Raw genomic sequence first — 23,911 nt, 5'->3', positions numbered from 1 at the left:
AATGAAACCAGAACCAGTGTCCATTTGTTGATCTTTATTGAGAAAAACCGTCACAGAGCGATTAGTTGATCGGTAAGCCGCCGGGACCGGAACCGGATCCGGATCGCCTTCAAGTGCAAAAAGTAAAACCAGGAGAACGGATCGGATGATGAACTAACGGCTCTCCTCTAAAGACACAAAACTAGGAACTGAAACAGCTTTTCTCTTTTAAAAACAGACACAGAGTTCTGAGCAGCACAGGAACCAATCACTGACATGCATGAAGGGGCGGTGCCGGCCGGTTCTGCTAGGCCGTGCCGGTCGGGTCCGCTCTGAGGCTGCGGCTCGTGTCTCCAGCAGACGGACAGACGGGGGTGGGAGGGAACAGCATCACAGTTCAGGATGAGACGAACAGAAACATGAACAAACTGCAGGGAAAGGTGGGCGGAGGGGCGTGGCCAGGCGTGGCGGTCCGGCGGGTCACATGGCGTATTTCTGGGTCCAGTCCTGAGCTGTCTTGTTGTACCTGCAGGAGACGAAACAGACGGAGTCAAAGTCACGGTCTGGGCAGAAGAGGAGGAAGTTCTGAGAAAAAAGATCGAAACCACATCTGGAAGCGACAACCAGATGCTTCTCAGTTCATTACGTTACTGCTGCTATTTTCATGGAAAGTTGGGTGGAAGGAAAAAAGTCCACCAGCACCCGGGAGAACTGCAGCCAGGACAGGATTGTGAAACAGAATCAGTTCAGAATCTGGTGGAGCTTCACTAGGAGTCAGAACATCCAGTCACTGGGCTGCTAGCAACCAGGCTACTACTGAATGGGTTGCTAGCAAACTGCATGCTAATAGCAATTGGGCTACTAGCCACTGGACTACTAGCGCCTTGCTTGCTAGCAATGTGTATGCTAATGAGTCAATAGATTACATCTGAACAGCATAAATTATAAGTTTAAAAGTGAAAGTAGTCCTCAAAAATTGGAATTTGCTCCAGTGGTCCTGGTTCCAATTGGACCACACTGAGAAGTTCTGCTTCAGGTTCACAATGGAACCAAGTTTCATCAGCTGTTAGCATCAGGCTAACTGAACTGGACCCAGGTTGATATGATAGGAACCAGAGTGTGTGTGTGTGTGTGTGTGTGTGTGTGTGTGTGTGTGTGTGTGTGTGTGTGTGTGTGTGTGTGTGTGTGTGTGTGTGTGTGTGTGTGTGTGTGTGTGTGTGTGTGTGTGTGTGTGTGTGTGCGAGCGCCAACCCACCTGACGGGGTCTGTTTTGTAGATTCGGGCGATCTCTGGTACTAGCGGGTCGTCAGGATTCGGGTCACATAACAGAGAACAAATGGACAAAAGAACTGCAGAGAGAAAACAGAGACCCAGATTGGATCAGAACCACTGCCATTTTAACCAGCAGAACCTCCCTGACTGATGCTAGCTGCAGCTATCAGCGCCACCTGCTGCTCAACATTCACCAACAAAACATCAACAATCCTGATTTGATTTATTCCTGGATTATTCTGGGATTAATTTCTGCTGTTTTTCTTCCCATCTTTGTCTGTGATGCTCCACTCCGCATAAAATTTAACCAGCTTGTTTAACCGTGTTCATTTTTTTCTCCTTCTAATTTTGATCTGTTATTGTTGACGCTGTAAATTGTTCTAAATGGTGTAATTTTCATTTTTACCACCTCAGTAATAAACTAAACAGAAAACTGACCTTAAGTTATTGTAGGTCTGAACATTTATCACCTTACAAGACAACATCTAAAGATTTGAATTGATTCATTATTTTTTATTAAAATTTTATTTTGGGACAAAACCAGGTTAAACTGCGTCAAACAGAAAATAACTGACTTGTATTTCTGCATTTTGATTTTAATTTACTTTTATTTTGAAAGGCTTCAGTGAAATGTTCAGCCTAGGAACCGACTGAGGTCCGGCTGGGGGCCACTAACGGCCCCCGAACCGCAGCTTGGACACATCGCTGGAGGAAAACAAGTGTAGCCGGTTCGGGTCGGTTCGGGGCGTCCCGGTTCCGATCGTTGCCGGTTCCGGCCGCTCACCTTTAGAGATGGTGAGCGCCGGCGACCACTGGGACCGCAGGATGTCCAGGCAGATGCTGCCGTTGCTGTTGATGTTTGGGTGATAGATTCTGGTGGTGAAGGCCACCTGGAAGAGGAGCAGACGGATCGGGTCAGAACCGGCGCCGACCCCGGCCGGGTCGTCCGGGCCGCTCTCACCTTGGGCGGCTTGAAGGGATAATCGGTCGGGAAGTGGATGGTGAGGAAGAACACGCCGCCCTGGTACGGACTGTCGGGCTGCAACAGAACCAGAACCGCAGCGTCAATCCGGGTCACGAAACAAGCAGAGTCCAGATCCGGGTTCTGGTTCTGGTACTTACCGGACCCATGATGGTGGCCTGCCAGTGGAACACTGAAAACAGCAGAGCAGATTAGAGCAGCAGCTTCATCAACAGAACCGGACAGAACAGAACCCGACGGAACCGGTCGGATTTGCACAAAACAGAACCGAACAGAATAGCACCAGACAAAACAGAACCATACAGAACCCGACAGAACCGGCCGGATCCAGACAGAACCAGCTGGACCTGGACAGAACAGAACCGGACGGAACCTTACTGTCTTCGCCGACGGGCCCGGCTGAGCATTGGGCCGGAGGGTCTCTGGACAGGTCCGTTAGCTCCTGCAGGAACAGAACCAGAACCACACGTCAGAGGTCAAAGGTTAACACATGAAGAAACAAGATTCTGAGATTCCGGGTCGGATCAGAACTCGTCTGATCCCAGCAGAACCACAGCTTTGATACCAGCGAACAGAACGGAACTAACTGTCGTCTTCTGGACCAAAACCCAACACCGGTTCTGATCCATTCAGAACCATCAAACCAGAACCATTTGGAGGGTCTGCTACAGTCTGAACATTAGGAACCGAACCGGGTCGGGTCGAATCGGGTCGATGCATGAGCAGCAGCAGCTATATTTACCCTGACAGGGACCGGATCGGGACAGGCCGGCCCGCGGGTCGGCTGCTTATAGAACCGGCCGGGTCGGGTTTCCAGCCAAGCCGGGTGTGTGTGTGTGTGTGCGTGTGTGTTGGTATGTGACACATCGGATCAGAACACGGATTGTCTTTCAGGTCCGGCCAGGTTCAGCAGGTAGAGGTCCGGTCCGGTGGGTCTGGAATTCCCTTCTGGAGGTCCAAACATCTCAGCTGGACATCCAGAGGTTCTGCTGGGACGGAACCACCGGGTCACTTGACCCGATTCCTGTATGACCATATTTGGTAACGTGACAGTAAAGTCCAGGTCCAGATGAAGCTTCAACCAGCCGGTCCTCCTGAGGAAGACCCAACAGAACCACAGAACCAGAGCCAGACAGGATCCGGTCTGAGGTTCTGATGGATCATCTTTAAACTAAAGAGAGACGTTTGGACCTGCAGCTGGACCAGTGGGTGGACTGGTTCTGTTAGTTCTGTTCACCTGCAGCGCCTGTTGGGGAGCTGGCCTGTGATTGGTCCATAGCTGAAAGGGGGCGGAGCTACAGACTCGATCTGATGCTTATGGTTCAATCACTGAGAAGAACCGAACCAGGCCGAGACCTTGAAGACAGTTTGCTTCATTAGACCGGAACCAGCTGAGGTGGTTCAGGCTGAACAGAACCACCGAGCCTTTGGACCGAATCTGGGTTGACATCTCAGAACCTGACCCGCAGCAACAACCCGGCGCTTTCCCTCCGTCCAGAGCCGAACAGATACCTACCAGTTGGAAGAGCAGGTTAACACCAGATAAAGGCTCCGAACCGAACCGAACCGGCCGGAGAAACATGCTAACAGCAGCGAACAGCGCTCTGAAGTTGGCTTCTGATTCACAGCCTCTTTAAAGGGCTGTTCCGCAGCTTTTTACGAACCTGCAGCAGCTTTAACCGGTTCCGGTTCTGGTTCTGAACTACTGAAAGTGGATTGCTCTGAACCCGTTCCTGGTTTTTCCATCTGCTTGGGAGAAACTAAACAGGGACAGAGTCCACATCAGGTCCTATTATAATACTGACAATTATTATTATAAATTATTAAATAAAAGGCTTTAAAACAAAGTTTATGATTTCTAAATCTGGAACTAAATAAAAACAGAACCAGATTTAAAACTATTTGGTCTGTTCAAACCTGGACCGAACCGGACCGTTCTCCAGAACCAGAGTTTCTGATCAGTGGAAGTTTTAGAAACTGTTACATCATTACACACCTAAAAATGTAATATTTAATGTTTTTATGACCAGGCTTAAGGTGTCGGATCATAAGCTAAGTTCTCCAGAATCTGTAGTCTGTGTGGAATAAATCGAGTCAGGTTGGACCGCTCTGAGTGTTTTGGGTTTTTAACTACAGCTGATCAAATCTGGGCCTGAACCTTTAAAAACTGTGGAATGGCCCTTTACTGAAGCACCGAATCAGAAGCTAACTTCGGCGTTGAGTTCTGTGGCTCATGATAAAGCTAAAACAAGCCGAGAGTTACCTTAGAAATCCGTTTTAAAGCCATTGTGTCTGTCAGAAGGGACCGGCTGTCGAGGAGGAAGTGGCGGAGGAGGAGGAGGAGAAGGAGGAGGAAGAGGAGGGCAGGCCAGCTAGCTGACGCTGACTAACTAGCATCTAGGACTCTGCTAGCTCCTGTGTTTCGCTGCACATGCGCTGCTTAGACTGCACCGGGTTCCCGTTAAATGTGTTCCTGCTTCACCGACCAACAGTCCGTTAGCCCCGAACTCACACTGAGACCCCACAAACAAACCGGACCGACCCCAGCGGCTCAAAATGTCTTCCGTTACACACAGCAGCTGTCAGAGCACCGGGACAGGAGGTCTCACTCTGACTGAGATTCAATAACAGAGAGCAGGAGGTCTCACTCTGACTGAGATTCAATAACAGAGAGCAGGAGGTCTCACTCTGACTGAGATTCAATAACAGAGAGCAGGAGGTCTCACTCTGACTGAGATTCAATAACAGAGAGCAGGAGGTCTCACTCTGACTGAGATTCGTATCACTCAGAGAAAAGGCTCAATCTGTCTGAGAGTCATTCCACTAAAAGATGGAGGAGGTCTCACTCTGATTGAAATATGATTTATTTCATTTTCCCTTCTCTCTCCATTTGCCTGTGCAAATGGAAAAGTGCTAAAAGAGGCCAAGAAATACAGAAAAAAGTTTCTCAGTGAATTAAGTCAGATAAAACCCATAGGGAGAGATTACTGAAGACATTCAAAAAGATAATAAACTTATCTGATGAAAGCATTTAATTAAAAATAACATTTTAAAAAGTAGCAACCGTCTTAGGGAAGACAGGAAATGTTGCAGCCTAAAATATATCTGTAAGGGAGATGTCCTTTCATTGCTACTTTTGTTTTTAAAACGGCTTCAGATTGGCTTCAGACTAATCTTAATTCGTCTTCTACTCCCGAAATAAAGGGAGTAGAAGACGAAGAAGAAGGCGAATTGTTTAAAGACTTAAAGATCCAGGTCAGAAAGTTAGGCAAACACAAAATGTGCTTCAATGCAGCAGACTCAAAGTGTAATTAACATGTAATAACAAGCTTATTCCTGTGTGCTACATTCATTTTCTAGAAATACATCTTCTTGTATGAATATTAGTGATGGACATTATAGCATCAAACATTGAGAAAAACATAAACAATATCTTGTAGAAATTAGTGAAACATAACTCAGAGGAAAATAAGATCTTTATTGATCAGAAGCTGAATGTAAAAGGTTTACAGAAATATGAAAACACACAGACAATTTCTGATGCAGTTTTCATTAAATATGTCTGCATTCACCAGCGTTCATATTTGAATGCTACATGCTAAAAGCTACATTCATTAATGATGCGCGTGGGTGTGACGTCATCAGGGCGTCATCCTCAGCACGGTCCGTCTCTCACAATCAAAATGTCTGCATTTTTCTCCCTGAGCAAAAATAACCAACATTTTTATTTAATAACAATAAAGTCAAATGTCTGTTTGTTTTAATCCAGATTATGAATTTTAAAAATCCTTTATTGTCCCATAGAGGGAAACTTAAGGTGAAAAGCGAGATACGTAAGGTCGCACAGAAAAGTTCCAAATATGGTTAAAATATATCAAAAAACATAATTAACAACAGTAATAACAATAATAATAAAGGTATTAACAATATACTGTACAAGACAGAAGTACCTGGATCATATATGTAAATTTAAACTGTTTGTTTTTACTCAATAAAATGCTTGAATGTAATTAATCTGATCATCTCAGCAATTTTGATCATTTTATTTTATTTTACTTTTTATCTTTTGTCTTTTTTAAAATATGTATTTCTGTGAATATTTAACATGTTTTATTTAAAAACAGACTGATGACTGGAACAGGTTCTGCTCTCAAACGGAACCCGGAAGAACAGAGCCAGGTTCTGTCTCCGTGGTAACAGAACCAGGTCCTGTCTCCGTGGTAACAGAACCAGGTCCTGTCTCCGTGGTAACAGAACCAGGTCCTGTCTCCGTGGTAACAGATTCTGAGGAGAAAACTCCCTTGCTGAAGGTTTGTTTTCGACAGATCGGTCTGTTTTTCTTCCTGTTGGTGATGTAAACAGTTTGTATTTGGACATGTTGGAGGAATAAAAGCCTCCAGTAAATCGTTCTGTGTTCCTGTGAGTTGGATCCGCAGAACGTTGAAACTCACAGTCGCTGGACGCACAGCGAGCATTCGTTGGGGTAAGAGACGCCGTCGCTGCCACACACCGGAGAGTAATTCAGCGGACAAGCCTGAGTGACGCTCATCCCAACACAGGAGGGCTGCAGGACGGAACGAGGCAAAAAACATCACAAACTCAGGACAGGTTCTGGTTCTGGTTCTGGTCCAGGGTGTTTACTCTGATGGTTGATTTTCTTGGTAGAGTTCTGCTCCAGCTGCAGATCAGTAATTCTGCGTCTGGTCAGAAACCTGCTTCTTTAGAGGTCATTCAACAGAAACTCAAGGTCACTAATGACCTGCAAACTGACCCAGAAACTGGTTCTGTCTGTTCAGACGGGACCTCAGCTGGTCTCCAGGTGCATCAGGCTTTATTTAACCTCAGGGTTCTGGTTCTGACCCGTTACAGCAGAGCATATTAAAAGCTATCAATGCTAAGCAGATGATTTTCTGCTCTACGTCTCTTTCACTTTGTGAATAGATTAAATTGAATTTTATTGTGCAGCTTATAAATTAGTATTTCAAGAAAATATTTCACATGCGGATACAGAACCTAACTTTGCCAATATTTATCACAGATAAATACTTTTGGTGTGAAATCATACATAATTAGATCCATAGAAATCATGTTTACTGATATCTTTGTTATTTTTAAAGATGGCCGCCATGGTTCTCAACTAAAGTAATTTTTGCACTAAACTCACAGACTAGATGAAAATGTTTGGTGTCAAATCACAGCCTACATATTTTGAACCACAGAAATCATAAATATTTTATTGATTCTATGTTTCCTTTTTCTGGTTTAAATGGAAAATATATCAATTATAACTATTATAGTTATTGTCAGAGAATAGCACAACTAACCAAAAAGTTAGGCTCGCTAACTGCTAATTAGCTAAACAAGAATCCTAACTATGGTCATGCTAACCGCTAAGCTCATGAAAGAGTTAGTGAACGCTAATGCTAACCACTAAGAATTAGCAGAAGCTAACAGTAGATTTTTCCAGAATGTTAATGGAGTCGTGGACCAACATGGACTGAAAATCTTTTCTACAGATTTTTAATGTTCTCAGGCGGAACCATCTGGACCTTTGGAGACGTTCTGATGACAGTAAAGTTTGGACATGATGAGCATCGACGCTTTAAACCCAAATCAGTCGGTTTAAAGGAAACGCTGCCAAAAACGGAGGAAATGAAACCAGAGAATTTGAAGAAACTGGTTGAAATAATTCCTGAAAAATTCTCTCGTTTCTCTGATTATTCTACAATTTAACAAACAGAAATAATTCTGGTACATTTATTGTAATGTAATGTGAGTCAATAATAATAATACGTGTAAACATGCAGTTTGCTCTGATTCGGCGACAAGATGGCGGCACCTGCAGAACGCTACATGATGATGAAACTGTTTCACATTTCTTCCTGTAATTTATAAAGGATTTCAATTTTCCAACATGATGATGTTTCTTACCCTCCTGTGGAGCCTGGATTTGTCTTCAGCACCTGGAAAATATATTTAATGTTTTTTTGTACAGTTTGTTTGCTGAATACAGTCTTGCAATTAAAATGACTTAATTTAAGTCAATTAAACAGCTTAAATAAGGATTTCAGTCAAACGTTCCTGGTTCTGGTTTTACCTGTGCAGAGGAGAAGTGTCAGAAAGACGAGCGCCAGGGTCCTCAGAAACATCCTGGATGAATTTTATCCTGAAATAACAACTGTGTCTGATTGGCTGCCGGTTTTTCTGTGCGCAGGTCCGGCCGCTGTGGCCTTTTACGAGTTCGGTGTTGTTGTGACGGCTGCTGCGGCCTTTTGTTCAGGACTTAATCTGTGGATCAACATTCTGTCTGCGGTGAAATATCGCTGACGGAGCGAAAAAAGTCCCAAGATTGAGGGACAGAAAAACAAGTCTGGCTGAAAGCAGGTCAGAAACTCAGCAGCAGGATTTAAAAACAGAAATCATTTTTCTTCTTTGGATTTTCAACAGCAGAAAACATGAATGTAACAATTCAAAAGTGATTAAAGCACAAAAACAGACTTTATTTAAGCCGTTTCCCACATTCTGCTGCCCTCTGGAAAGAGGTTCTGCAGCATCCGGTGCAGGTCCACCAGGTTCTGAAACAGCTTTTTCCCACTTGCCATCAGACTGCTGAACTCTTAACTGGACTGCACTCAAAATCTGGTCTCCACTTCATACCTTGCACATGTACAGAGCTAAATAACTTCTATTTTACTGTCATTCCTGCACTTTATATTTTATATTCATATTTATATTCATATTTTATACTGTATTTTATTTTATTCTGGAGTAACCTCACAACATTGGAACCTCAAACATTGTCCTGAGCCGTATGCAACCAAATTTCATTCTGTATTCACCCTGCATGCAAAATGACAATAAAGTCAGTCTAAGTCTAAGTCTAAGTCTAATTATCTGGGCTAAGCTAGAGACTGCAGTAAAATCTGTCTTTTTTTTTTTTTACTTAAGATACTTTCTAAAGCAGCAAAGTTTCCAAATCAAAATTTTCACCAAAGCAGTGATGGAGAAAGCGGCTTGAGAAAATGTGTTGAATGTTTGACTTTCTGCTCCTGACGTTTTCCCACCTGATGCAACGAGTTTAAGTATATTATAGTGACTCGTTTATATTTTAAAATAAAGATAATCCAATTGATTTCTGTTCACAGTCGGCGCTCAGATTTAGAGACATGAGGGCAGAGATGTGACCCGATCTGACCTTTGACCCCACTCTGAGCCTGGACTGACTCATGGCTGGGTCCCTGGTCCTCAGGGAGCAGAGGGAAACCTGGGAGCCTCTCGCTTCACAACTCTTCCTTAAATTGTTTTTTCATGGTCAGAAAAAGTAAAACACAGAAATCTTTGGATTGTTATAATATTGATACAATATTAGTTTAAAGGTCAAATATATTTCATTATTTCAAAGTAAAACTTATTCTGCTGTGGTTCAGATTGGCCCTGCTGGCGTTTCTGGACAACCAAACTAAAAAATCATCAGGATATAATGAGTGGTTAGGATAATAAAATACATCCAGTGGATCATGATTTAAATTCATAGGTACAGATTGTAATTAAATCAGAATTTATTTAATAAATAGCCTCGGTTTATGAAGTTAATTTGTTTCTCCTCAGGCGTCCCCCAGAGGTTTGTGTTCGGATATCAAAAATACATAGAACATTTCCACAATACTGAAACTGAAACTGAAACGTTCTGCTGATAATCGGTTTTTACCTCCTCAGGTCCGGATCTGAAGCTTTTGTTGGATGAAATGACTTCTGACATAAATAAACTGAACATTTGAGATGATGAAACAAACATTAATTGTTATTTCTTGATAAAGCTGAAATGATTATTGTAGTAAATATTAGGATATTATGCACACAGACAATCAATCAAATTGATACTGAAAGAATCAAAGGAAACAGATCTTCATGCACTACGCCGTCTGAACTGCAGGAGGCGCCATCAAAGCTTATAGGCTCCCCTATGAAGCTGGCGGAAATGCATCTGTTTGGACACAAGAAGAAGAAGTAGCAGCAGCAGCCAGCCGACGTGCTTGTAGCGTCGGTTCGGGTCCGCGTTTCAGGTTCGGTTCTTGGTTCGGAGCTTTCACGGTTTAATCTGAGCTGGACCTGAAACATGTACGACCAGGACGAAGGTAAGGAGGAAGTGAGGAGACAGGGAACAGGAAGTGATTGCAAACCCTGTCGATTTGCTAACGGAATGCTAGCTAATGCTAGTTCTAGCTTCACTGCTCAAAACAAATGAAGTGATCAGGAGCTGATCACCAATTCCCGATAACCTGCTCAATAATACCGGTGACATGCGCATGCTCAGTGTGCTCGGACAGCTCGCGCTCGTTCTGATCTGCGGCTTTAAAACCTTTTATTGAAACAATTAAAGCTAACAGAAGCTAAAGCTAACAGAGGAGCTAATAGGGACGGTGCGGCTCGGTTCGGGTGGCTGGACCCGTACCAAGGACGGACCATGGCGGTTTGGGTCATGATAGAACTTCTGCTGAAAACAAAAATGTGTAGTAAACTGTTATTACTCTGTTTTCACACATATTCATGTACTTTGAGGTCAGGGTTGCGAACTCTGAGCTAACTGATCTTTTGCAGCTTCTGTCCTTCTGACCCGCTGGTTAGAACCTGTGGTTCCGGTTCTAGACAGAGCAGCAGCCTGACCCAAAAGCAGAATGACTACCATTCAGTAAATTAGAATATTATTGCATATTCCATTTGTTTTAGGATTAATGATTCATCATTCATTAATGATGAATCTTTTCCAGATTTTATTTCTGTTATGATGATTTTCCCTTTTACAGTTTTTGAAAACACTTAACAATAAAAAACTATTTCTAGTTTTAAGTATGTTGAGCTCTGGGCTGAAGAACACAGACGTTACCATGACAACTGACCTGTACTGATCCCGGGCTGCAGGTATTGATCATTGATCACGTGTATGGCTTGTTTTGTTTTGTTTTGACAGATAATCAATATGATGAAGATGATGATGAAATCACTCCTGATCTGTGGCAGGAAGCCTGTTGGATCGTCATCAGGTAAGTTCACCTGAGGTCATGTGACTGTTGCTGTGTTCACTGATCATGTGATCATTAATGATGTTGATCGATCATGGATCAATAACTGAAGTGGAAGATGTTTCTGGCTAATCCACCTTAGAGAATCAGATTAAATTTCCCAGCTCTTATTTTGAAATGCCTCCTCTCCAGCTCTTATTTTGACGAGAAGGGCCTGGTGCGGCAGCAGCTGGACTCGTTCGATGAGTTCATCCAGATGTCGGTCCAGCGGATCGTGGAGGACGCTCCGCCCATCGACCTGCAGGCCGAGGCGCAGCACACCTCAGGGGAGGTGGAGGAGCCGGTGAGTCCAGAACCAGGAGCAGGTTTTTATCAGCCCGCCGTGACATCACCGTGACATCATCGTGACATCACCGCCCGTGTTTCAGCCGCGCTACCTGCTGAAGTTCGAGCAGATCTACCTGTCCAAGCCGACCCACTGGGAGCGGGACGGCGCTCCGTCCCCCATGATGCCCAACGAGGCCCGGCTCCGGAACCTGACGTAGGTCCACCTGACCCGATTCTGACCCGGTCCTGACCTGGAACCCGGTTCTGACCCGTCCAACGCGTCTCCTCAGGTACTCGGCGCCGCTGTACGTCGACATCACTAAGACGATCATCAAGGAGGGGGAGGAGCAGCTGCAGACGCAGCATCAGAAGACATTCATCGGTAAAATTCCCATAATGCTCCGCTCCACCTACTGCCTGCTGAGCGGCCTGACCGACCGCGACCTGTGCGAGCTCAACGAGTGTCCGCTGGACCCGGGCGGCTACTTCATCATCAACGGCTCCGAGAAGGTAGGCAGTGACATCACTTCCCCTCCCCGGTTCCCGACTGGAACCTGAGCTGTTGGCGGTTCCAGGTGCTGATCGCGCAGGAGAAAATGGCCACCAACACGGTCTACGTCTTCGCCAAGAAGGACTCCAAGTACGCGTACACGGGCGAGTGCCGGTCCTGCCTGGAGAACTCGTCCCGGCCCACCAGCACCATCTGGGTCAGCATGATGGCCCGCGGAGGACAGGTGAGTCCCGCCGCCGCACGCACCCGGCAGCCCGCAGGCGGCGCTCTGATGGACGCTGCGTCTGCCTCAGGGGGTGAAGAAGAGCGCCATCGGGCAGCGCATCGTGTCCACGCTGCCGTACATCAGACAGGAAGTGCCCATCATCATCGTGTTCCGGGCGCTGGGCTTCGTGTCCGACAGAGACATCCTGGAGCACATCATCTACGACTTCGACGACCCGGAGATGATGGAGATGGTAAGGTCGCCGCCGGGCCGCCGCTCTGTTGCCACGGTGACCAGAGCGTCTCAGCCCCGCCCGCTACGCCCACAGGTGAAGCCGTCGCTGGACGAGGCATTTGTGATCCAGGAGCAGAATGTGGCGCTGAACTTCATTGGGTCCAGAGGCGCCAAGCCCGGCGTGACGAAGGAGCGGCGCATCAAGTACGCCAAGGAAGTTCTGCAGAAGGAGATGCTGCCGCATGTCGGCGTCAGCGACTTCTGCGAGACCAAGAAGGCCTACTTCCTGGGGTGAGTCCACCGCGGAGCCACGCCCGGACCCGTGTGTGAGGCCTGGTTCTGATCTGTGTCCGGTGTTTCAGGTACATGGTCCACCGGCTGCTCCTCGCGGCTCTGGGCCGGCGGGAGCTGGACGACAGGGATCACTATGGCAACAAGAGGCTGGACCTGGCCGGACCGCTGCTGGCCTTCCTGTTCAGAGGGTGCGGCTTCTCGCCCGGCTCCTCACCTGGCCGCCGCTCCTCCTCCTCAGGGTAACTCTAGTTCCCGTCTGTCCAGGATGTTCAAGAACCTCCTGAAGGAGATCCGGATCTACGCCCAGAAGTTCATTGACCGAGGGAAGGACTTCAACCTGGAACTGGCCATCAAGACGCGGATCATCTCAGACGGACTCAAGTACTCCCTGGCCACCGGCAACTGGGGCGACGTCAAGAAGGCTCACCAGGCCCGCGCCGGCGTGTCCCAGGTAGGCTCCGCCTCCGCCGCCCCGGCCACACGCCTGTCGTCCATCTCCATGGTAACCCCCACCTCCATCTAGGTGTTGAACCGGCTCACCTTCGCCTCCACGCTGTCCCACCTGCGCCGGGTCAACTCCCCCATCGGCCGCGACGGCAAGCTGGCCAAACCGAGGCAGCTGCACAACACGCTGTGGGGCATGGTGTGCCCCGCCGAGACGCCCGAGGTAGGAACCGGACCGACATGTTAGAACTGGACCGGCCCGATAGAACCGGACCGGCCCGACATGTTAGAACCGGACCGAACTGGACCAACCCGATAGAACTGTACCGGACCGACAAGTTGCACAGGGTTTGACCAAGACAGAACCGACCAGGTTCCCTAGTCTACTTCATCCATGTGACTGGTTCCTCACTGGTTTCTGCCCGGTTTGCAGGGCCATGCCGTGGGTCTGGTGAAGAACCTGGCCCTCATGGCCTACATCTCGGTCGGCTCTCAGCCGTCTCCCATCCTGGAATTCCTGGAGGAGTGGAGCATGGAGAACCTGGAGGAGATTTCCCCGGCTGCCATTGCCGAGTCAGTCGCCTCGCTTTGCCCAGAGACCCGGCGTTCCCGGCGTCTTCCTGATCCGTGTCTTCATCCGTGTTTTCCCATTTCAGCGCTACGAAGATCTTCGTGAACGGCTGCTGGGTGGGGATCCACAAAGACCCGGAGCAGCTGATGAACACGCTGAGGAAGCTCCGCAGGCAGATGGACATCATCGTGTCAGAGGTAAGCCCCGCCCTCCTTTCACCTCGGACACCTGGGGACAACCTGAGCCTTCCTGACGGTCCGATTCTTCCAGGTGTCAATGATCCGAGACATCCGGGAGCGGGAGATCCGGATCTACACGGACGCCGGGCGGATCTGCCGACCGCTCCTGATTGTGGAGAAGCAGAAGCTGCTGCTGAAGAGACGGCACATCGACCAGCTGAAGGAGCGAGAGTACAACAACTACAGGTGAGCCAGACACACCTGCCCAGGCTAACGGGCTAGCCTCAGCGGCTAATGGGCGCTGTGCGGTCCTGCTGGACTCTGATGTTCCTCCTGGCGGTCAGCTGGCAGGACCTGGTGGCAAGCGGCGTGGTGGAGTACATCGACACACTGGAGGAGGAAACCGTCATGCTCGCCATGACCCCTGATGACCTCCAGGAGAAGGGCGTGGCCTACTGCTCCACCTACACCCACTGTGAGATCCACCCTTCCATGATCCTGGGAGTCTGCGCCTCCATCATCCCGTTCCCCGACCACAACCAGGTACCAGCCGGCGGTCCGTCCAGAACCGAGCGGGTTCTCAATGTTCTGACCCGTTTCCGATCCCCGCCCAGTCTCCCAGGAACACGTACCAGTCCGCCATGGGGAAGCAGGCCATGGGCGTCTACATCACCAACTTCCACGTGAGGATGGACACGCTGGCCCACGTGCTGTACTACCCCCAGAAGCCGCTGGTCACCACGCGCTCCATGGAGTACCTGCGCTTCCGGGAGCTGCCAGCAGGTGACGCCGCCGCTCACCCGCAGCCTCGGTGGGGGGGGGGGGGGGGGGGGGGGGGGGGGGGGGAGACAGTCTTTCACAGCAGAGCTGTCGTTAGCAGCAGCTAACCCACGATCCTGACGACTAATCGGATTTAAGATTTCTCCAGATTTTTCACTGAACCAATGAGGATTTTTTATACGATATTAGAAATTCATCAATACAAATAAATAATTTAATTCATTTTTAAATAAGAAAATCAGCATTTTATTAGCCAAGTCAATAATTACTTTAGTGAATGCCTGATCATTTGTAGCAAACGATGCATCTGCAGCTGAAACATGATCAGTCCTCTCTGAGGGCTGATCGGGTGATTATTGATCTGATCAATCATTTCATCTCTAGAAGGAAACTTGTTTTTCCTGAAACTTGGAATATTTGGCTTCTGTCGTCCATCTTTCAGGAATCAACTCCATCGTTGCCATCGCCTCCTACACGGGCTACAACCAGGAGGACTCGGTCATCATGAACCGCTCGGCTGTGGATCGCGGCTTCTTCAGGTGAGGGGCGACCAGAACCTTTGAGGCCCGGTCCGTTTCCATCTTCTAAACGGACCAGCGTTTCCCTGCAGGTCCGTTTTCTACCGGTCCTACAAGGAGCAGGAGTCCAAGAAGGGCTTCGACCAGGAGGAAATCTTCGAGAAGCCGACCCGCGAGACGTGTCAGGGTGAGCACCGGTTCCCCAACGGCTCGGTCCAAACCCGATCTTGACTCTAACAGAACCTGTCGACAGGAATGAGGCACGCCATCTACGACAAGCTGGACGACGACGGGCTGATCGCGCCCGGCGTCCGCGTGTCCGGGGAGGACGTGATCATCGGGAAGACGGTGACGCTGCCGGAGAACGAGGACGAGCTGGACAGCACCAACCGGCGCTACACCAAGAGGGACTGCAGCACCTTCCTGCGGACCAGCGAGACCGGCATCGTGGACCAGGTCATGGTGACGCTCAACCAGGAGGGATACAAGTTCTGCAAGATCCGGGTGAGCGCCGCCACCCTGGTTACCATGGTTACCAGCACCCGGACCGCTCACTCATCCCGGTTCCGACTCGCAGGTCCGTTCGGTCCGGATCCCTCAGATCGGAGACAAGTTCGCCAGCCGCCACGGGCAGAAGGGAACCTGCGGGATCCAGTACCGACAGGAGGTAGGCGGGGTCATCGAGTCTGGAGGAGTTAACGAATCAGGGGAGCAGGTGGGGTCAGGACGGGTGAGTTGATCAGCTACAGGTCAGGACAGGTGGGGTCAGGACGGGCGAGTTGATCAGCTACAGGTCAGGACAGGTGGGGTCAGGACGGGCGAGTTGATCAGCTACAGGTCAGGACAGGTGGGGTCAGGACGGGCGAGTTAATTGGCTCTTCTGGTCATTAAAACGTGACCTGGTGTTTTATTTTGAAGGACATGCCGTTCACCTGTGAAGGCATTACACCTGACATCATCATCAACCCTCACGCCATCCCGTCCAGAATGACTGTCGGCCATCTTATCGAGTGTCTGCAGGGGAAGGTAAGCTGGCTCCGCCCCCCGCCGAGCCCCTGTGAGTTATGCCCTGAGCGTTGACTGCCAGGCTGTCGCTCCTTTCAGGTGTCGGCCAACAAAGGTGAGATCGGCGACGCCACGCCGTTCAACGACGCCGTCAACGTGCAGAAAGTGTCCAACCTGCTGTCCGAGTACGGGTACCACCTGAGAGGAAACGAGGTCAGAGGCCCTGATGCATTCTGGGAGGCTGAAACCTGCCCAGGTGACTCAGGTGTGTGACCGTGGCTGTGTCATCAGGTTCTGTACAACGGCTTCACGGGGAGGAAGCTGACGTCCCAGATCTTCATCGGGCCAACCTACTACCAGCGGCTGAAGCACATGGTGGACGATAAGATCCACTCCCGGGCCCGCGGGCCAGTCCAAATCCTGAACCGCCAGCCGATGGAGGGCCGCTCCCGGTGAGTTCCCGCCCCTCGCCGCCTCAGGTGAGTCCGCGTCACGCTCATCTCAACCGTCTCCCCAGTGACGGCGGGCTTCGTTTCGGGGAGATGGAGAGGGACTGCCAGATCGCCCACGGCGCCGCCCAGTTCCTCCGGGAGCGTCTGTTCGAGGCGTCCGACCCGTACCAGGTCCACGTCTGCAACCTGTGCGGCCTGATGGCCATCGCCAACACCAGGACACACACCTACGAGTGTCGGGGCTGCCGCAACAAGACGCAGGTAGACCCGGTTCAAAACCCTACCGATCGCTGCCTCCGCCCCGGTTCTGACCCGTTTCTGGTTCTGATCAGATCTCTCTGGTCCGGATGCCGTACGCCTGCAAGCTGCTGTTCCAGGAACTGATGTCCATGAGCATCGCTCCTCGAATGATGACCTCATAGTAGGCTCAGCCAATCAGCTGCTGACCAGGAAGTGACATCAACGTGAAGAGGAGAAACTAGATCTTTGTTCTTTTTGTTGTAGTAAATAAATGTGTTTTTCTAACATGCGTGATTCGGTCCTTATTGGTCCAAACAACACATCGTCATGGCAATACAGGATGGCTTGGATCCAACATCGTCGCCATCAGGGTGGGAGTCACAGCCGAGGGGGAGCGTCCAGCTCTTTGCTTACATCCATTTTCTGACGCGTTTCTCCCCGATGGCGGCGCCAGGGTCCGATGTCCAAGGGTTGGGAGGCGGGGTCACCTGGACAGGTCGGGGGGTCACCGCAGGGCTTTTCATTCATATAAAAAAACTGCTTTGTGTTTATTCCAAATGTAAAAGAAAAAGGAAGGAAGAGAGATGGGCAAAAAGTTTAAAGGGGGGCATGCCGTGCCGTGGTGGCGTAGCGGTTAGTGCGACCCGTATTTGGAGGCCTTGAGTCCTCGATGCGGCCGTCGCGGGTTCGACTCCCGGACCCGACGATATTTGCCGCATGTCTTCCTTCCCCGTTTCCTGTCAGCCTGCTGTCATATAAGGGACACTAGAGCCACAAAAGACCCCCTGGAGGGGTAAAAAAAAGTTTAAAGGGGAAGATGGAGGAAAGGATGGAGAGAATGCAAGATTACAAAATCTGAGAAAGAGAAACCATGGCAACAAACATCTAAACATCTCTAAACGGTTTATGGTGCTAATTAATAGAAGATGCGTCTGAATCCAAACACATTATGGGTCCTGTTTCTGGGTCAGAGGTCAGAAACAGGAGCTGAGCTGTGAAATGAGTTCAGGTCACATATCTGCTGCTGATTGTCGGGGTCAAAGGTCAGATAGAAAAAAAAATACAAAATGAATGGAAGTCGATGCAAAGTCCCTAAGAAGACGGGACGCAGTGTGTGTGTGTGTGTGTAAGCTGCAGCATGAACATGTAAATTATGTCAAAATGAATTTGTTGTCTAATGAGGTGAAAGGTGTGAAAATTGGTATAGAGGATGAGATGTTTCCAGGTTCACACAGAAAAAAGCATAACGGCCTGAGAGACATAAGTCATCTTGCATTTTGATTTACTAATGATTAAAATATATATATTCTTGCATTTTGACTACTGGTTGATTATTAGAAATGTATTTTTGTATTTTGATTTATTAATGATTATGAAAATTAGGATTTTTGTACTTTGCTTTACTGATGATTAGACAAAGAGTTGATGTAATGGAAAACGGATTAAGAAATGGTGAATAGAGTTAAACTCAGATGATTATTATAAGAAGTTATGTTTGAACTGAAACAGAAAGTTGATTATGTTTAGTGATTTAAGGTGATCATACAGCATACAGAATTGTAACTGAAGTAATAACACATTGTGAGAAGCGAAGTGACATGTTTTTCCCAGACTGTGTTATAATCAGGGCCAGAGCTGAGCGGGGCGGCAGGGGGGCTACAAAGAGGAAGTCACATGTTTTCTTCTAAACTAAATTAGGGAAGTAAATCAGATGGTCAGAGGACAAACAGCAAAAGGAAATGTGAACAAGGTGTTGACTGCTGTGGGAAGGTTTGGTGCATCTTTCTACAGAGCCATTGGACGTTCGTAAGCCATCACCCCATACACAACCATGGGATGAGAGAGTATAAAAACCTATGAGAAGAAGAAGAAGTGTTCTTAATCTGCGGTGCTGAAGTCAAGCTGAAGAGGATGCAGACAGGAGACCAGCAGAGGACCGCACCCTGGAGCCACGGGGAAGTTGACGATGTGGTGAAATTCATGGTGGATGCTGAGATGAAAGCATCCCAAACCATGACACTTCCACCTCTGTGCTGCTTGGTTTATCCCATGCATGTCCTGTGTTCTGGTGCCCAAATAATTAAGAATCATGTTTTTGGAGACTAGAGTTTCGCTACCAGATTTCTGAAGGTGAACTTGTGTAACCAGTGGCACCTGTTGGCTCCACCCTCAGATTAAAGATGGTGCATATAAAGGTGTTGGTGCAGAAACCTGGCAGTGCTCTGATTGGGCTGTTGGAGTGCGTGGTAAGAAATCACGATTTTTGTTGGTTTGGTGTTTTTTCTGAAACTCAGTGCCGTTTTAATGTTTTCAATGTTTTTAATGTTTTTAATGTGTTGCATGTCTGGATGCTGCAGTGGCCTCACAGGATTTAAGGTTTTTCTACATCATTCAGCTGATGACAGCGTGACGTCGTATCAGGTAGTTTATTGTTTTTTATCCATTATATTTTGATAATTCAAATAAATTGTAAGTAAAAGTGTCTTGTTATTGAGATTTTAATGTTTTTATAGTTTCGGGTGTACTGTCTCCTGCTATCCTTTTTTGGGTGCAGTCAGTAAGTTGCTGTTTTTATTCTGCCCAGCCTGCATGTCTTGTGAGGGCGGACTGCCTGCCTTTGTCTCTTTTGTTTTGGTTGCCACTTCCAGTCGCCTCCCTTAATGACACCAGATGTCATTTATAACCTTAACGTTTAGGCGGACGGAGTAACTGGATCCCATTGCTGTATGTGTGTGGGGCGGTGGACTTGGACTAGGACAGAGGACTGGGTTTGATCTAGGACAGTCACATCAAAAATACTTTATTGATTCCAAAGAGGAATTAAATGTGGTAGCTCGTATTAATTCAGATTGTTCAGAGTTACTGTAGATGCTGGTGGCAGGAAGGAGCTCCTGTAGCAGTCTGTGTTACAGCAAATCTGAAGAAGCCTCTGACTGAAGACACTCTGTTCTCCCAACATGATGGTCAGAATTTACTTGGTTTCATGAAGAATCCTTCTTTGCATTGATATCTCCAGAGGTGAGGAGAGGACACAAACTTAGTTGAACCGGTTCGAACCGGTTCAGACCAGTTGAACCAGTTCAGACCAGTTGAACCTGTTTATCACCAGTTTAAGCTGAGGGTCAGAGGAAGGTGGGATGTCTGAACCAGTCTGAATGTCTTCGGCTCTTTTGCTCCTTCCAGGCTTCCGTCCATCTGATCCTCCTTTTGCTTGAGATCTTCCTGCAGTTTGTCCTCCAGGTTCTTCTTGTTCTTCTGTCTCTAATCTGGACTGGAGCTGCTTCTGTTGCCCGTCTCCTTCCCTAAAGGCTCCACACAGAGCTTCATGTCAGTCATGGCCTCATCTCCACGAGGCTGGCAGAGAGCGATCCAATCAGTTGCTTCAAACCAGCCTGCCGGGCCTCTTCTGCTCCCTGTCACCATTTCCTAGCAGCCATCTTCCCAGCAGGTCGTCTCTTCACCAGAGATTCATATTCAGAGCAGAGAGGAACCAGATCATGGTCCCATCTCCCCAGAGGAGGTTTTGGTTTGGAGACGTTAGCATCCTTGACATTAGCATAAAACAAACAGGCCGGGACCTGGGAGGAGGACGGGGTGTTGCAGGCGGAGGACTAGGTGTTGTGGGTTGAGGATTGGGTGTTGGCGAACACATCAACCAGATGTTTCACCCATTCAGCCGTCAGAGTGTTGAACTCTGAACTTTCACCTGGTGATACTGTATGAGTGGCGATCTCTCACTCTGTCATTTCCTAAAACGTTTTGAGGAATCAGGTGTTGGATTCTCAGAAATCTCCTCCCTCGGCTCTTTGGGGTATTAAAGGAGGACGAAGCATCCTTCTGTTGTGCAGAGACTTGGTGGAAGGAAAACCTCATCTCTTAAAATCCTTTCGATTCTTTCTGCTGTTTGTTCTTCAGCTGGTTTCTACTGGGACTGCTGGTTTGTTCCTTTCTCTCCTTATTTCTTGCTTCTAATTAGCAGCAGCTGAAGTCGGTTCTGACCCAAAGGCCTTCAGGTCAAACAGATGAGCTTCAGCAGGTGAACATGGAGGCTCCATGTTTGGATCCATTGAAATGTTGAAATGTTTTTGTTTCAGGACAGTTTCTACTAAACTGATAGGAAGAAACTCATCAAGAGCAACTTTTCTCTCAGTTTGCGCCATCCTGCTGAATCGGCAGCGGCGCTCTGAAGCTCCGCCCCTCCGGATCCGGGACAGATGGGTCCTCTGGTGGCCGTCCCCGTCCTGGCCGGCCTGAACGGCGTCCTGGGCATCTGGGCCGTGTGAGTCTCCCTCTTCTCTTTCATTCATCACTGCTGGCCTCAATCAGAAGCTAAACATTTAAATGTTTCTGTTGATGTGAAGTTAGAAAATCTGAATTAGTTTCTATAGGAAGATAAAAAGTTCTGCCTGGAAAGAGTCCAAACCGAAATGTTCATGTGTGAAAAAGTGATTTTCCCTTCCAGCTGTTGCACCACTCATTTTTACAGAATTGCTCTAATTCAGCCACATTAGAAGATTTTATAAAATCAATGCCCTTTTAAAGGTCATAGACTTTGACTAGGCCACTCCAAAACCTTCATGTTGGTAGATGATAAACAGCCTGGAAACTGACGTTATCGAGTTTATCGAGTTTCCGTCTGCTGATGTGAAGCAGAGGCCGACCTGCTGCGGCGTCTTTCTGGTGGACAGCAGGATTCATGGTTCCATTTATCCCAGACAGTCACACTGCCACCACCGTGCTTTACTGTTACCATCAGGTTCTCTTTCTGAAAGGCAGTTTGACTTTTGCTCCAGATGTAACAAGACACGTGGAACACAGGCGCACTTACTTTCTGTGCAACAGGGTGTCCTTTATTCTGTGAAAACAGAAATGATTTTCTTGTGGCTGGATGCTAAAACCAGCCCAGCTGACAATCCTTGCACAGTCCAACCTTTGTCTCATCCTCCTCTGAATGTTTTAAAAGTCTTGGGATTCTCACTGACCACAGATCAGTTTTGTTTTAACAGGCTTAACTTGTAGGTTTGGATTTTTTCTTCCTTAATAATAAACACCTTCATTTACAAACTGCATTCTGTCTCTTTGTGTCGTCTTTGACCGATCGTTAAATTGGTTGGATGTTCTGAAACACTGAAGTGCCACAAACATGCAGATACTTTTTCCCTCCACTGTTTCTGCTGTCTGTTCAGGTTTCGCTCTCTTTGCTTTGATTGTTTCTCCTCTCCCTCAGCCTGCCTCCAGCTGCTCCCTTCCCCAGCTGCATCCACTCCTGTCATTAGCTCTTTGTTCCTTTGTTGTTTCCATCTCTCCCTCAGTATTTCAGCTCTTCTTCCCCTTTTGCACTGCTGGATTCTCCATTATCCGTTCCTGAACCTTCCTTCGGGTTTTCATATGAATATCTTACTGCCTCTGTCATGTTTCTGCCTCCTTCCTACTGCGTTTGAGTCCTTGATATTCAGATCAGTCACTAAAAACCCAAATTACTTCTGGGCATGCAGACAGTGGATGGAATCACACCTGTAGCTGTGCTGCATTCATGTTGTGATGATGTCGTCCTTCAGGTTTGGAGTGGCCTGGTTGAGTGGGACGGTGGATCTGACAGAGGATTTTCCGTACATCAGGTCTGTAGGAAACGTCTCTGGATGAAACGTCCTGCCGCCTGGTGGTTGATGATGACGTTTGCTCCTGTTGTCAGTACGTGTGGAGACAAACCTCCTGCTAGCTGCTGGTTCTCTCAGGTCTGCAACATCGGCTGCGTCCTCGGTAAGAAGATCCAGTTTACAGAGAAAACATCCAGATCACCCAGTTCAGACCAGTTCGGTTCATTCATTGTGAGGGGCGTGTATGTGAGCATGATTAACAGCGCTAAGACCTTCCTCCTGGCTCTGATTGGTTGATTTGGACTGAGTGCTGTATTTCTGCAGTTAGAGCTGGAAACACTTCAGCAGCAGCTTTGCTGAAACTGAACTTTGCTCATCAGATGAAACGCTTCGTCTCTCTGCAGCTCTGACATTCGAGACTCTGCGGTTCCGACATCTGAAGGATTGTCCAAAGTGCTCCAGCCGTCTCAACATCGCCAGCTTCAGTTTGGGAATCATCTCCTCCGTGGGATTATCCGTCACCGGAAACTTCCAGGTCCGGGACTCCAGCCCAGCAGAACCTCTGAGGATCCAGAGAACCTGCTGGTTCTGACTGAACTCTGCTTCCTGTGTCTGTTTGGGTTTCAGGTCTCTTCTATCAAATCGGTTCATTACATCGGTGCATTTCTGGGGTTTGCTGGTGGCCTGGCCTACCTCTGGATCCAGCTGTTCCTCATTAGCAACCGGATCCTGAAATCTTCCGGATTCGCTCTCTGCTCCGTCTGCAGCGTTCTGCTCTGCTGCCGTATCCTTTCTGTCTGGAACCGCAGGAACCAGCAGGTGTGTGTTTGGTCCATGTTGTCCTTGACCCATCTCTCCAGTGGTGGGCTTCCATCACTCACATCGTTACCACGCTGCCGCCATCTGTGAGTGGACGCTGGCCACGCTGTTCTTCCTGCTCTACCCGCTGTTTGTGTTCGAGTTTGCAGACATTAAATGCAAACTCACCATAAAGTCCTCGGGTTGTGGACCCCACAGGTCCGCCGGGCCTCAGTACAAACCAGGAGACTCAGAGTCAGCAACGCCGCTCTGACGACGTCTCTCTGTTACCATGGAAACATCCCTGCGTGGAGGATCTGGTCTCTGTGGGTCAAAGGCTGCGTTCACACTGCAGCCTGAAGTGACCCAATTCCAGTTTTAGCTGAAGCTCACCTTCATCCTGTGTTTGTTGGTTCCTGATGAAATCATTGAAAAACTTCCTGGTGGCCATTTCTGTCTGACAACAGATGAAAAATAGCCTTTTGGCTAACGCTGGCACATTT

General features: G+C 48.2%; 4 protein-coding genes across 4 annotated transcripts; 2 read left to right on the top strand and 2 right to left on the bottom strand.

Annotated features, from left to right (window-relative positions):
* Nucleotides 1-19: 19 nt before the first annotated feature.
* Nucleotides 20-4,840, bottom strand: LOC102236281 (ubiquitin-conjugating enzyme E2 2-like). The gene is made up of 7 exons (XM_005812281.3): nucleotides 4,497-4,840; nucleotides 2,612-2,675; nucleotides 2,374-2,405; nucleotides 2,213-2,290; nucleotides 2,036-2,141; nucleotides 1,235-1,328; nucleotides 20-505 (listed from the first exon to the last, which is right to left on the bottom strand). The coding sequence occupies exons 1-7, from the start codon at nucleotides 4,518-4,520 to the stop codon at nucleotides 460-462; spliced, it is 444 nt and encodes a 147-aa protein (XP_005812338.1). The 5' UTR covers nucleotides 4,521-4,840; the 3' UTR covers nucleotides 20-459.
* Nucleotides 4,841-5,174: 334 nt separating this feature from the next.
* Nucleotides 5,175-8,468, bottom strand: LOC106700054 (probable pancreatic secretory proteinase inhibitor). The gene is made up of 4 exons (XM_014473781.2): nucleotides 8,331-8,468; nucleotides 8,165-8,196; nucleotides 6,685-6,797; nucleotides 5,175-5,934 (listed from the first exon to the last, which is right to left on the bottom strand). The coding sequence occupies exons 1-4, from the start codon at nucleotides 8,380-8,382 to the stop codon at nucleotides 5,889-5,891; spliced, it is 243 nt and encodes an 80-aa protein (XP_014329267.1). The 5' UTR covers nucleotides 8,383-8,468; the 3' UTR covers nucleotides 5,175-5,888.
* A 1,748-nt stretch (nucleotides 8,469-10,216) lies between these two features.
* polr2b (RNA polymerase II subunit B) lies at nucleotides 10,217-17,302 on the top strand. Its single transcript, XM_023328880.1, has 25 exons — nucleotides 10,217-10,368; nucleotides 11,202-11,274; nucleotides 11,446-11,596; nucleotides 11,682-11,794; nucleotides 11,871-12,090; nucleotides 12,156-12,314; nucleotides 12,385-12,549; nucleotides 12,625-12,821; nucleotides 12,893-13,012; nucleotides 13,089-13,275; nucleotides 13,348-13,491; nucleotides 13,702-13,841; nucleotides 13,925-14,036; nucleotides 14,110-14,264; nucleotides 14,363-14,561; nucleotides 14,633-14,801; nucleotides 15,241-15,337; nucleotides 15,409-15,503; nucleotides 15,570-15,820; nucleotides 15,894-15,983; nucleotides 16,235-16,342; nucleotides 16,421-16,534; nucleotides 16,613-16,773; nucleotides 16,839-17,034; nucleotides 17,106-17,302. Exons 1-25 carry the CDS (start codon nucleotides 10,350-10,352, stop codon nucleotides 17,193-17,195), a joined length of 3,525 nt encoding a protein of 1,174 aa, XP_023184648.1. The 5' UTR covers nucleotides 10,217-10,349; the 3' UTR covers nucleotides 17,196-17,302.
* A 1,912-nt stretch (nucleotides 17,303-19,214) lies between these two features.
* Nucleotides 19,215-23,896, top strand: LOC102217718 (modulator of macroautophagy TMEM150B-like). The gene is made up of 8 exons (XM_014473778.2): nucleotides 19,215-19,259; nucleotides 19,371-19,434; nucleotides 21,108-21,292; nucleotides 22,572-22,631; nucleotides 22,706-22,773; nucleotides 23,015-23,145; nucleotides 23,238-23,394; nucleotides 23,471-23,896. Exons 3-8 carry the CDS (start codon nucleotides 21,228-21,230, stop codon nucleotides 23,680-23,682), a joined length of 693 nt encoding a protein of 230 aa, XP_014329264.1. The 5' UTR covers nucleotides 19,215-19,259; nucleotides 19,371-19,434; nucleotides 21,108-21,227; the 3' UTR covers nucleotides 23,683-23,896.
* The last annotated feature ends 15 nt before the right edge of the window (nucleotides 23,897-23,911 follow it).

Source organism: Xiphophorus maculatus, chromosome 23, assembly GCF_002775205.1.
Source record: "Xiphophorus maculatus strain JP 163 A chromosome 23, X_maculatus-5.0-male, whole genome shotgun sequence".
Classification (NCBI taxonomy): Eukaryota; Metazoa; Chordata; class Actinopteri; order Cyprinodontiformes; family Poeciliidae; genus Xiphophorus; species Xiphophorus maculatus.
The sequence above is the reverse complement of the archived record's forward strand: the minus strand, read 5'-3'. Positions and strand labels throughout refer to the sequence as shown.

Coding starts and splice junctions, on each gene's coding strand:
- LOC102236281 (XM_005812281.3), bottom strand. CDS start 4,520: ATGGCTTTAAAACGGATTTCTAAG. Junction 2,676..4,496: donor CTTTAAAACGGATTTCTAAG/GTAACTCTCGGC, acceptor CTGTTCCTGCAG/GAGCTAACGGACCTGTCCAG. Junction 2,291..2,373: donor AGGCCACCATCATGGGTCCG/GTAAGTACCAGA, acceptor GTTCTGTTGCAG/CCCGACAGTCCGTACCAGGG.
- LOC102217718 (XM_014473778.2), top strand. CDS start 21,228: ATGGGTCCTCTGGTGGCCGTCCCCGTCCTGGCCGGCCTGAACGGCGTC. Junction 21,293..22,571: donor GTCCTGGGCATCTGGGCCGT/GTGAGTCTCCCT, acceptor GTCGTCCTTCAG/GTTTGGAGTGGCCTGGTTGA. Junction 22,774..23,014: donor CAACATCGGCTGCGTCCTCG/GTAAGAAGATCC, acceptor GTCTCTCTGCAG/CTCTGACATTCGAGACTCTG.
- LOC106700054 (XM_014473781.2), bottom strand. CDS start 8,382: ATGTTTCTGAGGACCCTGGCGCTCGTCTTTCTGACACTTCTCCTCTGC. Junction 6,798..8,164: donor AATCCAGGCTCCACAGGAGG/GTAAGAAACATC, acceptor TCCGTCCTGCAG/CCCTCCTGTGTTGGGATGAG. Junction 5,935..6,684: donor TCGCTGTGCGTCCAGCGACT/GTGAGTTTCAAC, acceptor ATTTTTGCTCAG/GGAGAAAAATGCAGACATTT.
- polr2b (XM_023328880.1), top strand. Junction 13,276..13,347: donor CCCGCGCCGGCGTGTCCCAG/GTAGGCTCCGCC, acceptor ACCTCCATCTAG/GTGTTGAACCGGCTCACCTT. Junction 14,802..15,240: donor CTTCCGGGAGCTGCCAGCAG/GTGACGCCGCCG, acceptor TCCATCTTTCAG/GAATCAACTCCATCGTTGCC.